Source organism: Amyelois transitella, chromosome 18, assembly GCF_032362555.1.
Source record: "Amyelois transitella isolate CPQ chromosome 18, ilAmyTran1.1, whole genome shotgun sequence".
NCBI lineage: Eukaryota > Metazoa > Arthropoda > Insecta > Lepidoptera > Pyralidae > Amyelois > Amyelois transitella.
Genome location: NC_083521.1, coordinates 8,194,338 through 8,211,324, shown reverse-complemented (window position 1 = coordinate 8,211,324; position 16,987 = coordinate 8,194,338). Strand labels below are relative to the sequence as shown.

Genomic DNA, 16,987 nt, shown 5'->3' with positions numbered 1-16,987 from the left:
CCGGGAACCACTAGGCACTGAATCTATAAAAAAATAACCTACTACCGATATGCATGACACACTCCGGAGATGACTACTGAAATTTATATGCTGACATTGTTAGAAAGGACAAAGCAGATGCAAATTGTTCTACCGGTGATAATGACAACGCACATTTTTATCAAAAAAGTAACTTGCAATGCCAAAATGGTTACTCACACATAAATTTTTTGGTCGGAAAATTAAGAAAGTTTCCTTCACAAGTATCGACTTGTCAGTTTTTAATCTGAATTTTTATTTAATTATCTTTCCGGTAAAGTAGCAAAATAATTTACAAAATAGGTATCAGTGTCTGAATCTCAACTTCAATTCAGCTGAACGTGGCCCAGTCTTTCCGAGACTATTGGCTCTGTCTACCCCGTAAAGGATAAAAAAAATATTTAAAATTATGTATTTACGCCCTATTATACTTTTATAATGAGCTAGCTGACGTCGTTGGAATCATTCGTCGCTGCTGTAATGGTGTTAAAACCGTGCAGTGATTCAAATTACGACCTTTTTCAAAACGTAAACAAACAATCGTCTTCGCAACCTACGTGAGACGTCCCACACACCTAATGGGACGCGATAATAAAAGAACTTCAAGGGTTCATCCAAATGAGTCAGAAACGATCCCACGTTCCTCGCTGGTTATTTTCATAATTCTCTTGTTATTCCCTTGCATTCCTCGGCATGATTATCCTTCACCCACTTGACATCACTAGGCCGCAACATTTTATAAAGTCTGAAAGCCGCGCAGTGGGTTTCAGGAGTGACGTAAAAATTGCAATGACAGCGATCTAAAAATAGGGGCGGTGGCGTCGCGGCGCGCGCGCAGCGCTCTCAGCTGCCTCAGTCGAGGACTGACCGTCGCGAGTTTCAGCCGAACGAACACAAGCCGCAACCATGGTGTACGAGAGTGATTTCTACACGACCCGCCGCCCTTACAGGCCCACCTCAACATACAGCTCAGTCACGGTAAGTCTTCGTCTGTCTAACACCTGAACGTGCACCGCACCTCGCTCCACTCTCCCCGGGAGCCGGGCATTCCTCGCACCATCTCGACCACTCGCGTCCTTTGATTGTTCTATTATATCCAGTGACTTCGTCAGTGCCAATGGTGAAAGCACAAATCGAAATATTTTCGTGGAAAAGACAATTAATTGAACATCATAAATGCTTGTAAACATCATTGCTTTCATAAGTGTCCAGTCTAGTCCACCGGCCAGCCGATTCGCAAAGGCGAACGACGTGGTAGCATTCCACAAGTGGGTCATTTTCGCATCGATTCGAAGTTGAAAGCGGAGCTACCGAGCGCGCCAAATATAGCCGCGGCTGGAGTCGCGGCCGCCCGACTAACGGCGACTTCTCCGCTTGCAGCGGCCGTCGGTAGGCGACTGGGAGAAGGTGCCGTTCGTGCCCCGTCCGAGTCTCGTGCCCGATCCGGTCACGGCGTTCGGGCGGCGCGCGAGACCCGGCGCGCGCGTCAGCGTGCTGGAGCCGGTCGTGCGGCAGAACATCCCGCCCAAGCCCGAGGCCAAGCTGGCGCCGCTCGCGCCGTACGTGTCGCCGCGGGAGAGGACGCGCGAGCGCGTGCTGGCGGCCATCGGACAGCGCGAGCGCTCGTACGCCGCGGACCCGCTGGGCACGCCGCGCGACCACATGGACGTGGCGCTGGCGCAGGCGCACGGCCGGCCGCTGCATGCCGCACATCGGCACGTCTTCTACAGCAACTACGCCACGTATTGATCGGTCGGGTCGTTCGTTTGTCGTGTGTCGCTTTCGCTAGTAAGCTAGTCGGTCGGGTTGGTGCGAGGGTGGCGGTGGAGGAGGTCGGCGGTGGTGCTAAGGGCCCGGTTGTTGCAGACGCCGAGGCACTACGTGGTGGTGGACCGCGAGCCGCTTCCGCGCCGCGCCGAAGAGCAGTACTCATACTCTTACTCGAGTACATCGGAGCGCGCGACGGGCAACGGACTTCCTCAACGCAGTTCCTATAGCAACACGGTGGAGAGGCGCAGCGGCTCCGGTCCGGGTGGTTACTCATACACGAGCGAGCGGTCGTCCAACCTGGGCAGACCCGGCGGCTACTCCTACTCGTCCACGGCGAGCGGCCGCCTGCCCTACGGCACCACCTACCGTCACTACCACTACCGCGTGTAGCCCGGCTCCCGACCAGCCTTCCTACATCCTTGTACCCCACACCCCTCTCCTACTCGCCCCTAACTTCTCAACGCCTGTCCCCTAGTAACCTTTACCTTTTTAATCATCAGTATTCGCTGTATCGCAAATGAGATCGGTCTACTTTATAATAAGTAGAAGTGAATCTAGAGCTTTTTGATGTTATTTACTTTATTTATTTAAAATATTATTTAGACTGAATTTTTAATAAAGCTTTGCGTTTTCTAATATTTTCTGTCCTTCGTTCTTTATTCCACCTGCCTACAGATAGGTACAGAGACCGAAAATAGACTTGGTCTTGTTTACTAACACATTGTTCTGGATGTATTGTGTATTTTCTGAATATCTATTCTCTTTCTAAATAAAAAGATCTAAATGGTAGTTTACAGAGAAGAATTGAAAAATTCCATGGCTACAAAGCCAGCAATGAAAATAAACACTGAATGGAAATAGCTCGCGTTGTGTTTACGACGCACGACGCCATGACTTCATCGACTAAACTTTCGAGGATGTTTATAATTATTGCTTTCAAATAAAGCTACAACTTGTATCCAATGATAGTTTAGTGTAAAGAAAATTCACAGAAATGCTAAAGGTAATAAAGCTCATAGGTATTTGAACAGATTCTCATATAAACATAAGCACTGTGGCACTTATATTATTGTGGACATTTAGTTTAGTCTCCAAAACTAATATTTAAGTTAGTTTCGATAAATTATTATATAGAAACTAAGGGTAGGAGTTATGTAAATTGGACTGGGCTTTTGAAAACCTTAAGAATTACGCACCATCGAATAGGAGATAACATTAAGCAGTTTAAAAATTACCTTTACTTTCGGTTATGCTACAGATTTTTTTATTTATAAAAGGCAAATCAGAATTACACTATAACGTTTGCTATATTACATTACATATATGGATTATGAAAACTTCAAAAAGAAATAGTGAAACATCGACATAAAAGTATTATATCACAATTTGTAGTAGAGAGAGCAACATTATTTGTTTTATAAACTTAATTCTCTTTGAAAATTTGCTGTCTCATATCCACCAAAAAATCTACCAAAATTTGTAGTCTGTGTTTTCAATAGGCTTATCCCTTTTTCATTCTTAATTTAATAGGCCTTTTGCGAAGCCTTAAAAGGTCAGTTCTTTAGACTATATCACGAATAGGTATAAATGGAAGGAATCTTGCAATAGTTTGTTACCGTAGGGTAGACACAAATGATCCAAGACGTTTAAGATGAAATTAAGATTAAAAACATTTACAGTTTACTAGCTCATCGGGTATTCCACGGCTTTTTGCATCCCTAGTTCACGTTTTAAATACGAAAACCAAAAATATTTAAAATCGGATACACTTAATGACATCAAAACAACTTATAAATAAATCTACCAAATACAAGATGATTTAGAAAAGGAGTTTAACAAGCACTTTTTGATTGCCGACTCAGCCGCTGACGTCAACGTACTACCTCTCAACATTACTACCATACTACCACGTCCCGTACATCACATACATTCCCAAGTTGTCTCAGGTGAGTTGGATCGAAGATCATGTAAATATACATGTAAATACTCGCATCATAGTACGGCTTACATCGCAATTACCTCTACCACCAAATCATCTAGGTAACTTAGTTGACTCCGGGCTCTGAAGCTAAATAGCTAAGGATTTACCGGACACAGATAATGACTCCATAGTTTGGCTTTATAAGAGCTTCAAGCACAGTAAAGCACAGCTGCGTTCATTGCACATCATTACACGGCATTTGGCAGCGAAGTACTCGTAACCATCATCATATGTATGATATTTAGTCATTCACATTCTGAAAAGATGTTCAGTTGTTAAATAACTTTGTATTATAACTAAAATTATCGTATACATAACAAGCAGAGGGCCGACCAGACGCCCTTGAGCGACACCCAACAAACACCTGAAAATAATCTTTGGTGCCTGCGCTATTTACCAATTAGTTACAGTTATTGGGTACTTGATAATCGATGTTTAGTAAGATTTAACAATAAGCAGTAAGATTCTTTATAATATAAAAGATACATAAATTATGTAGATTAACGAGGTACTAGAAGAATAAAGCTAATTGTTAAATTAAAGAAATAAAGATAAAAAATACTTATTTAGTATTTTATATCTTTATTTATTTAATTTTGTTGTTGAATTAAATTAATAGGAAAGATTAACATACATTTATTTTATTATATCGGTTCAATAACTTAATAAAAAGTTATAATACAATGTTTTTACAGTTTAAATTACCTACGTTCAGTTGCTACGGATATTTCGTAAAATTTTTTATTGATTACCCCGCAAGGGATATAGACGTGATTATATGTATGTATATTTTATTGATTATTGGCACCGATATAGGTACCTAGTATAACAAAAAGAAAGTAACGAAATGGAACAGGAATAAATTACGAAGTGGAATTCTCCATTGACTGATTGGGTGATTCATCAGTGCCAGATTGAAATGGCAATCCAGACAGGAGCCAACAGTTTCAATCGACTTTTGAACTTTAACTTTAATAAGTTTCTTTTTTCTGTGATCATGTGAATTACGAACCCATCTAAAACTTTAATTAGGTTTATTTTCAACATACTCGTATGTAGTGTTTTAAATATGAAACAATTTGTGCAGTGCAGATCTATAGTCGTATAGAAGACTTACGATGAGTGCGGGAAAGAAAATTATAATTCTTCCAAACAGCATAAACTTCATCAAGTAAAACATAAACAGGTGAGAACAGAGCAAATCTAATTCAGACTCGACCTATTTAATTGTTCACATCGGTAGTAAAATTAAATATCACCGCTTTGTTTTTCATTTTGACCACTTCGGCTTGCCAAGTCCCTTCAGCTTGGATGACGGGGCTCCGGTCGCGAACGCGTCGTGTCGTCTATTTCAATTAAGACAGAATTAATAATAGTTTAACCAACTGTTATTCCGAATCTGAATTATTAATGTATCGATCTATAATTGTAATACCTATATGACACAACAAAAATCCGTTTATTAGTATCAGTAAGTTTATAGCTTACTAATTATGTACACAAGCCGATGCCTTTCTTTACATTTTCCTGCCGTGGGGCTATTGGAAGAAATTTCTCAAGAAATAAGTGGTGCCCTTGTATCTACTAATTTTCTCCATAGTTTAATTTTTTTTTCTTGATGTACATAAATATATAAATAAATAAAAATTTATTCATAATCTGTTTGGTAGGTAGTTTCGAATGTTAGGCTCACAAATAGATTTTTTTTTTAATTTTCACATTCATCATGCACGACTGATCGTCACACCTACCTACTTGGTGTAGGAAACTAAAATCTAACACATTCTTAGAATAGTATAATTAACTAAGAAAATATATTTTCCGAATTTCTCACGAGATCGGGACTAAACGGGATTTTACTCGTGTTGAAATCTAGCGATTACATACATAGTATATAAATATTTTCCGTTACTGAGTAATGATGTCTGATATCTCGAAAATAAGATTTAATTTGATACATAAAATTTTTAGGATTGACGTTGTGGTAAACATGTTTTCCGGTAAAAATAGCATCTCGGTAAGAACGAACAAGATACGCGCATCATGTTTTTCATTCATTTGGCCTCTGTATAAGTAACTGTTATTACCTATACCTACTTATTGACTGAAAACTCTCTCATCTTTGCGTGTCAATTGCATCGTCTACTGAAATAATTGAATAAATATTCCTTATAAAACTTAGTCGATTACCTAGTGTTAGTTTAATTCTTGGCTATATTTCCTGACGATTTGGCTACTAAAGAATGAAAACTAATTGATATTATTTAAGTTGATATGTGGTTCGTCGCATAATTTATACTTGTTATAATTTATCAGTTATTGGAATGTTACAAGGGTATTAACTGGGCCATCTTAATGTATTAACTTAATTTCACATCAAATCTAAAAATTCTAATTGGAAAATTGGAATAAAATCATGTGGAAAGGAACATTAAAATACAATTTTGAATACCGTAAAATATTTTAGAGCAGCAATCATCGGTTACACAATATGGTGTACAAGTTATTATACTTCCATGAAATATTGTCGTCAGAGCGATGGCTAAAAGGTAGCTATATAAAATATCTTATCCTATATAAAATAATTATTTGTAATAGGTAATCTTTTTTAAAACTAAAATTACTTATATAAATATGATGGTTAACTGAACTTCAATGACACTATCAAAACAAACTCTAACCTTGTAATCAGTTTAGTAAAACTTTGGACCGGATGTCGATTCTCTAAAACAATGACTGGAAGAAAATCAAGGAAAGTGAAAAGTTGGCTCCAGTCCAAAGGCCACTCATGTAGACGGTTACGCCCAGCCAGTTACTCACATCCATTACTCGCCATCTAAGATTTTGTAAACGTTAGTTGTATCAAAGGACGCAATGGATTGTAAAGTGGATATTTCCGCAGATTTGGCCACCTAAAGTTGTAATTCGATATGACTGTGTTTGCCAAATTTTAATTACTATTTTGCGAAGTTATCTATTTTAAACCGTTGAGAACTAAACTGGATAGTGGTTGATGTGTTTTCTTGAAAAAGAACAGAATAGAACTTAAGTAAGAATTGTTTTTTTGGAAACTGAGCAATCTGCCGAATGGAAAGCAAGATAAGGTCTAAGACACGCAAGCTTTGAATTGTAAAGGAAGTAAAAAATCAAGGGAAAAGGTATCGGAAAACAGAGCCATGAGGAGAAAATAACATTTTTAGCAGTTCCAAGATTATGTTAATCTAGAGGGTAGAAAATATATTAATTTAAATTAGCCAATAAAAAGCAAAACAAAATGTTTAAGAAATCTAGTTTTTGAGGTTGAAGCCTTTTCAGTTGTTTTTAGTTTTGATACATTTTTATCTAAGCCTACCTACTTGATATGAAGTTAACACCAGTTTTCAAAAAACGGGCGAATCAATCATTATATCATCTAAATATCAGAGTATTATATTCCTTGGTCTAATTTTATTAGATGATTCACTCTGCCATTGATGATACGCGCAATAAGGTGCGCCAGAAATAGTTCTATGATTCGCTATTCGTAAACGAATTTCAGTGGAAACAAGGGGTAATATTACTTTCGATGTTTGAAATTATAAAAAGGCATTGAATAGATCAATGTCAATATAAAAAATATAGCATAAGTACCTAAATGTTGAGTATTGTTCAAGTACAGATTTGTAACGATTTACCACTCCTGAATGATAGTTTTTGAGAAATACAAAATATCTAATCTAGACAGGTAGGTAATTAAAATGCTAAGATTGACAGATGGATCATTATGTTAGAATTAAGGTCATTTACGTAAAATTGTCCTCCTTTTTACAGAGTTTTAAAGTAACTGTAATGTTCTTTCATTTCATGCATGACTCTCGCTTTTCAAATAACGTAATTGTAGAGTTTTTTTTAGTATTTTCATAGTCTTCTTTCATCATTAAGCTTTTTTACCTATGCAAGCATATTTCTTTTTTATCTACTCACTCTTATATTTGTGAAGCAATTAACGTCGTCTTTTAATAGCTTTATAGCAACTGAATCAAGCTTTTGGCGATTTTTATGAAGTTAAAAGCACCAATGAAGTACACGAGCTTAAACTATTTTATAATGTTATGAAGTTGCAACGACAGTTTTTAGCCTTTATTGCAAGTTGGTGTTCTTGTCATAATTAAGCAGCTATCTTTAAAGACATCAAATAAAGTACCTTTATAAAAACCTTTAAGTTGGTTGAATACTTGAGACCATACCACGAGAAAAGGCTAACTACGATGACTATCGCAACATTATAACACAACGTGATTCATCTGAATGTAACAAAAGTACAATTTGGATTCTTCAAAACATACAATATAAAAACGATGTTTTAAATTAGAATTTTAAAATTATCACTACTTTTGCCACATTCATTCAAAAGCTCAAGAAAAAAAAATCACCTGACACTCGCCAATAAAATTTCAGGCTGAATTAATATACCGCCCCACGACTCGCAGCGTCACCCGACTCGTCACGTATCCCGAGCCGCCGCACCACATCGTCAGAGTGCGTGTTCGTCCATCCGTCATCCTCAGGGAGTTGGACCGCATCAACCATCGCTCCAGGTCCACCCTCGCAGTCTCGGCTGTCGATGACTTCTTCAGATCGGAGTCTACCAAGGTGAGTGGCGTGTACAGCCGCATGTGGTTATGAAAAAAGAATTCGCATAGGCCTTAACTTTAAATTAGGCACAATTTTGTGTCCAACACTTCAGAAAATTTATTGTCATCAGCATAACATAACATAATTTGTTAGCTAATGGTTCCAACCATGGTCACAACCAAACAGTCATAAGATGATTAACTTAATTTCATAATTTTCAATCTTCCAAAGACGAGATTTGCAACTTCGAGACATCTGCAAAAGAAAACTTAAGAATTTGCTGTGACTATTTTAGGCTTTCGAAGATGAGAGCCGCCGCATCCGCGCAGACACCGCTGCTCTCTTGCAGCGCGCCCGCTCTGTGGTCCCCCGCGCTGCCTCCGTGCTACCAGCTGACACTATCTACTCGTGAGTGCTTACTTCTGTATCTTGATTCTTGACCTACCTTCAGATTATAAATATCTAAACAAGTCATATTCTACGAGTTTAAGATGTCGGTCATGTTCATGTTGGTTAACCACTTCTTTGACAGTCAATTCAGAAATGCCTTCAATTGCTGAATTGACTTCAGGTAATTCTTTATTATTACAATTCCGTGTTGTAACGACCTTAATTAAGATCTAAGTTGACCATGTAGGTACATTTCAACATTGAATATTAAACTGCGAAAGTACAACTTTACATCTATTAAATTTGGCTCTGATTTGTACCCTCATCTCCAGTTTCTCTTTTCCAAATTTGGATATCACCTGTCCAAAACGAAACCTAAATTTAGTTTTAACCGTCATCATACCCACACCCATACCTTATACTCGTAAGTTAAAAATATCTAGAAGGAAAACGTCTAATGAATGAAGGTTAACGCCAATACATTGTCATTGCACCTGTGCTAGGTCAAGTTTTTCTCTGGCCAATGTAACAGTACAGAAATAACTCATCCATTGATGCGCCTATCAAGCCCTGGCACTGACATTGAAGACCAGCAATTAGTTGCATCATTTGGCAATGTCAACTGTACTTATGAAGAAGTGAATGATCAATCCAGTGACAAAAGCCTGTCAATATTTTTAGCGATATGAAATTTTGTGTTCTTAGAAGAACAATAATTCCACGTGGGTGTCGCCTGAACAGCCAAATTTTGCACTCGCTGTGTTTCGTGACGTGGCAAGTCATGGCAAATGTATTTAATTATAGACTGGTTAAATGCCAGCTAATGTTTGCGTGCCGTCCCAATAAAATGTTTTACAGCATTTTGTGTCCTGATGTAATAAATTATTTGCGGAACTAGGCGTCATCATGATGGTAACAATTATGTTTATATAAATAATCAAACACCCTTATTATTTCGAGGCCTCTGTTCGTAAAGTATTTTTCTAAAAGTATTTTTTTTGGACTTTCACTCTTCAGTATTTTAAATTATGATGTCGTCACACTTTGTGTTTATCTGTGTGAATCACATCTTTAACATCTCATACTGAACTCTCCATCTCTTCTACTTTCATTTTATTCAGTCTCAAATCTCTGACGGTCCAGAAATATTATCTACATAAAGTACTGCTGGAGCAAGGTATTATTCTACATTCTTTATCTCATGTTGCAGGTATGGATATGGCGAGCCAATCCCATACAGATTCAGCAATGACGCTTATATCGCCAGGCTTCTTGTGCCACTGCGCAGTGTTGCCGGCAACATCCACAACATTTCGTTCTACAACGAGCCCGCCAAGAGGTTTACTGGTAAGACAGACAAACGACATAATTAAACAATCCTCAGTGTAGCAACTGAAGTTATAAACTTTGTTTTCAAACACAAATTATGTATCAGTAATAATTTATTTAATAAAAAAATACGCTACATGTTACACTCCCTAGTGAGTTTTTACCATATCCGACTAACATTTAAGCTCCAATTTGATTAGGGCTGCCATGTCGCCAAACTGGATATCTGGATAAAGAGATTTCGTTAGAATCTTATGTCAACAAAAATAGATGCTAGATTACTTGGAGTTGAATAGTATTGAAATTGTTTTTGAGATATTTAAATTGACCAGTCACCTGGCAGCCTTAAGTGTGTCCCCGTGGTAACATGAGGTGTTCTCTCCAGGACGCGGACACCTCGCGTGCGTGCACTACTCCGGTAACAAGGCCTTCTCTAGCCGAAGACCTCTCTACAAGGAGCTCAGCATCAGGGATGACGTGAACCTACTCTCCTTCTATGCCAAGAACAGGCTCGCAGCCGCCGGCCTGGCCGTCGAGAAGGCCACAGGTACCTCATAACGTCGCAACGCTACGCTCGCTTCGACCCTTCGCTTGAATATAAATGGAGATGTAAAACAATTCTAAAATCAGCTTCGCGCCCCGCGGGGATAAAAACAGATTTAAAATGGAAGATAAAGTCCGTGTCTAACACTGTGTGTGGTGTCTCTTGCAGCGGGCGGCGCGCCGGAACAGCCGACGGCGGCGCAGTGCGCGTAGCTCACACCCCCGCGGCGCGGCGCGGGCGTATCCTTCGTCCCTTCTGCAATTTTTATAGTGCGATTATGACTGGATAAGGACGTCGTGATGGCCATATCACGGCAAGATCGAAGCGTTAGGAACAAGCTCTTCGAAACCCGCTATCTGATATACCTTTAAGGCACCTTTATACGGCCATAATCGCAAAATTGTACAAGCAGACTCGACGCCCGGCTATCCTGCGCCCGCGCCACGTTCGCCCTTCGCGCTCTCTGATCTCGGTATAACGCTCCGACTAACCCAGATCATCTATTTTTTTAATCATATTCAAGATTTAACTTATTTTTCTACGACGATATTCGAACGATATTATTTGTAATGTATTTTCTAGTCATCGTTGTGATAGCGCGGTATACTGCGCCAGATTTTTCGGTGACCGAGACTTCTCGTTTTCACTTAACAGAACTGATTTTACTTAACATTAAAGGATTTTTACCAGAACTGTAGTCGTTTTAATTTGCATGATAGTTGCCCTATGTCACGCCTCAAATCCACACGCTTGGAATAATGCTTCGCTGTCTATACTAATAAGTTAAAGATAATAAATCCAATAACGATTTTAAACAAAATACACAAGACGATACAAATTCTTCACACGTGTATTTGTCCAACATCCACAGTAAGTGCAAACCACAATGTAGAAATCTGAAAATCTGAAATCTAAATTTTACACAAGGAAATGTCCTGTCCTGACACCAATGTATTATATTATTCGAATACAGTAAAATACCTGTGAGCACCATGTCACTGACACAGTTATACTATCACTTTTCAAAGCTAAAATTTCTATTACGATCCGAAAGGGTGGGTTCAAACATCTATGTAGCATCACAGCATGCAGCAAGCACCAAGATTCTTCCAAAACCATAGCAATGTTCTCATTCGGCTTTGCCATCGAGCTTCAGCTGGGGTCTAACAGCTTGGATGACAGAGCATCTCGAATGGACTGCTACGGCGCTTGCTCTTCTTCTGAAAAGACCATGAGAAATAATTAGCTGTTTCATAGCAATGCATCCACGGTAATGCAACTTTGAATTACGCGTACATCACAAGCGACACTAAAATCAACTTCATTGATACCAGAAAAAGCGATTGCACCTTTGTTGATAATTACCGATTACGATATCCAATAAAATCCTTACGTTCTTTAAAATAAATCAAAGTTGCTTGACGAGGGTGCACAAAAAACATATGGATTAATTCAGCTATCTATTTCTCCATGGTTAATGATTTATTCGGAGTCTATAATATTGGCCTCGGTGCAGTGAAACTGCTACCATGGAGGCCGAGCCGTAAGTTCCAGGCTCCTCAGATAATGGAAGATCCTGCTTTGGAACTGAAAGCTGCGAAAGCCGAAAGGGAGGCGAGATTCCGTGCTACAACTGCGGAACCAGTTCTGACTCCGTCTGTAGACCTGGCGGAAATCAAGAGGAAAGCGCGAACAGAAGCCCACATCGCTGAAGAAAAGTGAGTAAACGGCAATATATCAAATGTTAATAAAATATATTACAAACAAACAAACAAAAGATTTAATAAATCTTAAACATTTTTAATAAAAGCCATGTCACAATCAAATACTAACAGTGTTATATTGAGATTATCCGAGAGGTCGTCACTGAGATGAGATGTATGACTGAAAGCAAAGAAAAATAAACAATTAACAATTTTAAAAACTACTTTCAGGGCACTGAAAGATGAAGCAAAGAACGACGCTGCTCGCAAAGAAAGGGAACAAGCTGAAAAGCGGAAGGCAGAAAAAGAGAAGGAAGACGCCCGCAAAGCTGAAGAGGCAAAGCGCAGAGCCGAAGAAGAAGCAAGACAAGCTGAGGAAGAAGCCCGTAAGGCTGAAGAGGCTCGCCTTGCAGAGGAGGCCCGCCTAGCTGAAGAAGCAAGATTAGCTGAGAAACAGAAAGCTGAAGAAGAAAGGCTTGCAGAAGAAGCAAGACTTGCAGAAGAGGCGAGACTAGCGGAAGAAGCAAAACTGGCGGAAGAAGCTAGGTTGGCAGAGGAAGCAAGGTTAGCCGAAGAAGCCAAATTAGCCGAAGAAGCAAGATTAGCAGAAGAGGCCAGATTGGCGGAAGAGGCGAGGTTAGCGGAAGAAGCTAGATTAGAAGAGGAGAGGCAAGCAGAACAAAGGAGACAAGAGGAACTCGCACGTTTGGAAGAGTTGGAGAAGCAGGCACAGGAAGAGCGAGAGGCAGAACTTGCACGACAGGTATTTTTTAAATCAGGCTTCTAGAAATTGGTTTACAGACCAATAATTTCATATGTTGGGCATTAATGATAGTAAAGATTATGTCCTAATGATAATAAATTTCATTCAAAAGGATTACTATTAAAATTAAATAATATTACAATAACCCGTGTGGATTCCAGCACTTTAGAACAGAACCAGTCCATATCTTTCCCATGGAAGTCGTAAAAGACGACTAAGGGATAACTCATAAACTTGAGGTTCCACTTGTAGACGATGGGCTAGCAACCTGTCACTATTTGAATCTCAATTCCTTAATAAAGCCATACAGTAAAACGTGGTCTTTTAGTCTTTTACAGACTGTTGGCTCTTCCTGGGATAGGCAGGGATATGACGTGACTTCTTATATGTATGTATGAATAAAATACAACTGACTGACTCATCCTTACAAAAACCTGACTTATCACACGATAACCATCGTCCAACCAACGTAAAACGTCAGGGTCTTTAAATTCGACGTCTTTTAATTTCAGGCTGCTGAACTAGCGGAGATTGCAAGACAAGAATCTGAACTTGCAGCAGCTCGTTTAGAAGAGTTGTCCAAGAGTGAATCTGCTGGAGACAATGAGGCTTTTACTGATGCTGTAGAAAGGTAAGATGTCCAGTCCAATAGACAGTGGTCATCTTCAACTTCCCCGCCCAACTTTTTGTACAAAGAAAGTGGAATCGCTTGTACCCAGCTTGTCATAAAGACAATACTATTTTATTCGTTCTAATTGGCTATAAATGTTTGTATAAACTTCTTCTTCTTCTGTCCCTGTTCCCGTTATGTGGGGTCGGGTTTCCTCCCTTTTCTGCGCCAAGACGTTCGTCGTCTTGGGTTGTCGATGGCGGGCGGCCTCTTCCTCTTTTTTGTTCGTTTTATAAATAAATATAAAGATAAATATTTTTCCACGTTTGCTCATCTGGCAAAGTTTCAAGTTAAACAATGAATATTTCTCATATTTGAAAACTATAAGTACTATCTACCTACTAAATCACGAAAATATAGATCCTACATAGATACTACTGCTACTTAAACACACTACGAGTCATTAACTACCAAAATAAATAAAATGAATAAACTCTTACAGTGAACCAGCTCAAGCAGAAGCAGAAACGGAACCAGAACCCATCGTAGAAGAGCCAGCCAGTCCCGAAGTCGTTCCTGAAGCGGCCGCAGACGCCGCTGACGTCAGCGAAGACGAGCAGGCGGAACCTGACGTCACTGACGAAGAATAATTACTTGAACTTACTGCATTTTCTCTAATAGTGTGAATGTATCTTGATGCCGGAGCACTTGTACTTGTAGCACGAAACCTCGATATTAAACTACGCTGTGTTAGATTGCCAATTTTGTAAGGTTCGAATTTTGAAAATAGGAACAACGTTTCATTGAGGGTTAGCTCAGTATGATTTTACATATTAATAATCGATTTCTAAACGAAACTTGCTAATGTGTAGGTAGTACAGATAATATTTCATTTGATGAAGTGCCCATCGTGTACTGCTACTTCTGTTTAAGGAAATTTCCATAAAGCCTAAAAGGGCAGGAAAAATAGCTCGACGCAGGTTTAAAAAAAAATGATTCCGAATCTTAAAAACTGCAATTTAAATAAGCATTTAATGTGGAGGTTGTTGTAAGTGTTAAATCATTATTGTTATACAAATAGAGATTTTGATACATTGTTTGTTTGGTGAAACCAATTTTAATTCTAAAGTAACGCTAAGCATTATTCATGTTCTCTTTTACTTGAATAGTGTAATAGCACAATACATCTCTTGGTTTTTTTTTCTAACGTCTTTCTGCACGTAATATAATTACGAAAATAAGAAAGCACTTCCTTCCCTCGTATGACGATGTACTACCACCGTAACAATGTAAAAAATAAACTAAAAAAAAATAAATGTTAGTGTTAAGTGTTTTATAATGTTATATTTTGTTAAATTTTAACAATAAAAGACAGATTAACATTGTTTGGTTTTATTTAAATTCTACTCCATTCAGTAAAAAGACTTTACAAAGTAAAATATTACAATTATTTGTAAAATCAATTTCAAAAACTTACAGTTAGTTACAGTAGCTGTACATATTATAGATGCATTTGTCTTGCATGAACTTGCAACACTATTTATGCAATATACTTACATACTATTATTATAAATATGAATAAATTGAAAAATCTGTTATGATTTCACATCTTTATACAATGGGCCATTGTAATTGAAAATAAAATTTCCCAGTTTAATTAGAATCCCATGAGTCGTAAATTTTTATATGTACTTACTTAAGGCAAATATTTATTAAGGTGCATCTATAAGGACTTCAGCGGTATCAGTTGGTCCACAAGGAAAACGTGAACAGTTTTGCACAATCACATCTATATCCCTTGCGCGATAGACAGAGCCAGCTTCAGCTGCAGTGCCTGGTGAAATTCAAATAGAAACAAGTTGCTAGCCCATTGCCTACAAGATTCCCAAGTTTGTCATGCAATCCCTCAGTCTCCTTTTATGACATCCATGGGAAAGTGATGGAGTGGTCGTATTCTATTAAAGTGCCAGGAACCACATGGCATTGTGTAATCATACATACATACATATGGTCATGTCTATATCCCTTGCGGGGTAGACAGAGCCAACAGTCTTGAAATGGACAGACTGAATGGCCACGTTCAGCTATTTGGCTTAATGATAGAAATGAGATTAAAATAGTGACAGGTTACTAGCCCATCGCCTAAAAAAGAATCCCAAGTTTGTAACCCTATCCCTTAGACGCTTTTTACGACATCCATGGGAATGAGATGGAGTGGTACTATTCTTTTTTGTATTGGTGCTGGGAACCACACGGCACTTAAGTAATCATAAAAAGAACTAGTACATAAAGTGCCATGTGGTTCCCAACACCAATAGAAAAACAAATAGGACCACTCAATCACACATCCATGTCGTAAAAAGGTGACTAAGAGATAGGCTTATGAACTTGGGATTCTTCTTTTAGCTGATGGGCTAGCCACCTGTCACTATTTGAATCTCAATTCTATTTTAAAGCCAAACAGCTGAACATGACATATCAGTCTTTTTAACACCGTTGGCTCAGTCTACCTTCAGAAGACTAGTTAAGTCATAAGTCCATTTTAACAATTTTATCTACTGTGCTTGCAACTTCTTCTTTAGAAACCTTCTTCTCTGCTCTCTTCTGTGGTGGTATGACTGGTTTTGGAGGCTGGTTAGGCTTTGGATTTTTATTGATTTCTAAGAACTGTTTATCTATGTCCACTACCTTTTGCTTAATCTGAAAGAGAACAGAAATAACAAACTTTTTTATACACTTACCACAACAAAAGAAGTGCCAATAAATAATGTAAATAATTCCACATGCCATTTTCCCTAATTATAATTTACTTTTTTACAAGAAAATATATTAAATAAATTTGGTAGTCAGAAATGCGAAGGAAATAAGGAGTACATAGATAAAAAAGAAGAGGTTGGGTTAAACATGATCAAACAAAGTAAATGAAAAAAATTATATTTTTCATAAGGGGTTATCCATGCTTACGTTTTTTAAACCCAAATTGACAGCCTTGGCTTTTGGTTTCTTCAAACTTTTGGCACCAGCTACTTTAAATACGTTAGCTTTAGGTCCTGATCCTGGTTTTGGCTTATTCTTTTTACCCATGTTTGCAGAAATAAATAAAAGAGACAATAAAGTAAACGAGCACGTTGAGTTGTTTTGTAAACTTTTATTTTTCGATCAGTTCTATTGTCAATGTCAAAGTAACATTGACAATGACACCATTGGTTGGATACACACATAAAAATAATCACTAACTTAAATATAAAATCATTAGATTCATAAA

The 16,987-nt window shown here is 38.3% G+C and overlaps 2 protein-coding genes across 3 annotated transcripts; one reads left to right on the top strand and one right to left on the bottom strand.

The window, feature by feature from the left end:
* Nucleotides 1-837: 837 nt before the first annotated feature.
* Nucleotides 838-15,104, top strand: LOC106137401 (uncharacterized protein CG45076). 2 transcript variants are annotated; one of them, XM_060949066.1, is made up of 10 exons: nucleotides 838-996; nucleotides 3,651-3,734; nucleotides 8,207-8,401; nucleotides 8,679-8,791; nucleotides 9,984-10,120; nucleotides 10,488-10,649; nucleotides 12,163-12,364; nucleotides 12,581-13,112; nucleotides 13,625-13,743; nucleotides 14,225-15,104. In XM_060949066.1, exons 1-10 carry the CDS (start codon nucleotides 925-927, stop codon nucleotides 14,370-14,372), a joined length of 1,764 nt encoding a protein of 587 aa, XP_060805049.1. In that variant the 5' UTR covers nucleotides 838-924; the 3' UTR covers nucleotides 14,373-15,104. The 2 variants fall into 2 exon arrangements, with proteins under 2 accessions (XP_060805049.1, XP_060805050.1); XM_060949067.1 differs by lacking the exon at nucleotides 3,651-3,734 and having other exon boundaries at nucleotides 842-996.
* Nucleotides 15,099-16,890, bottom strand: LOC132902781 (uncharacterized). The gene is made up of 2 exons (XM_060949068.1): nucleotides 16,687-16,890; nucleotides 15,099-16,422 (listed from the first exon to the last, which is right to left on the bottom strand). The coding sequence occupies exons 1-2, from the start codon at nucleotides 16,804-16,806 to the stop codon at nucleotides 16,252-16,254; spliced, it is 291 nt and encodes a 96-aa protein (XP_060805051.1). The 5' UTR covers nucleotides 16,807-16,890; the 3' UTR covers nucleotides 15,099-16,251.
* Between the last annotated feature and the right edge of the window lie 97 nt (nucleotides 16,891-16,987).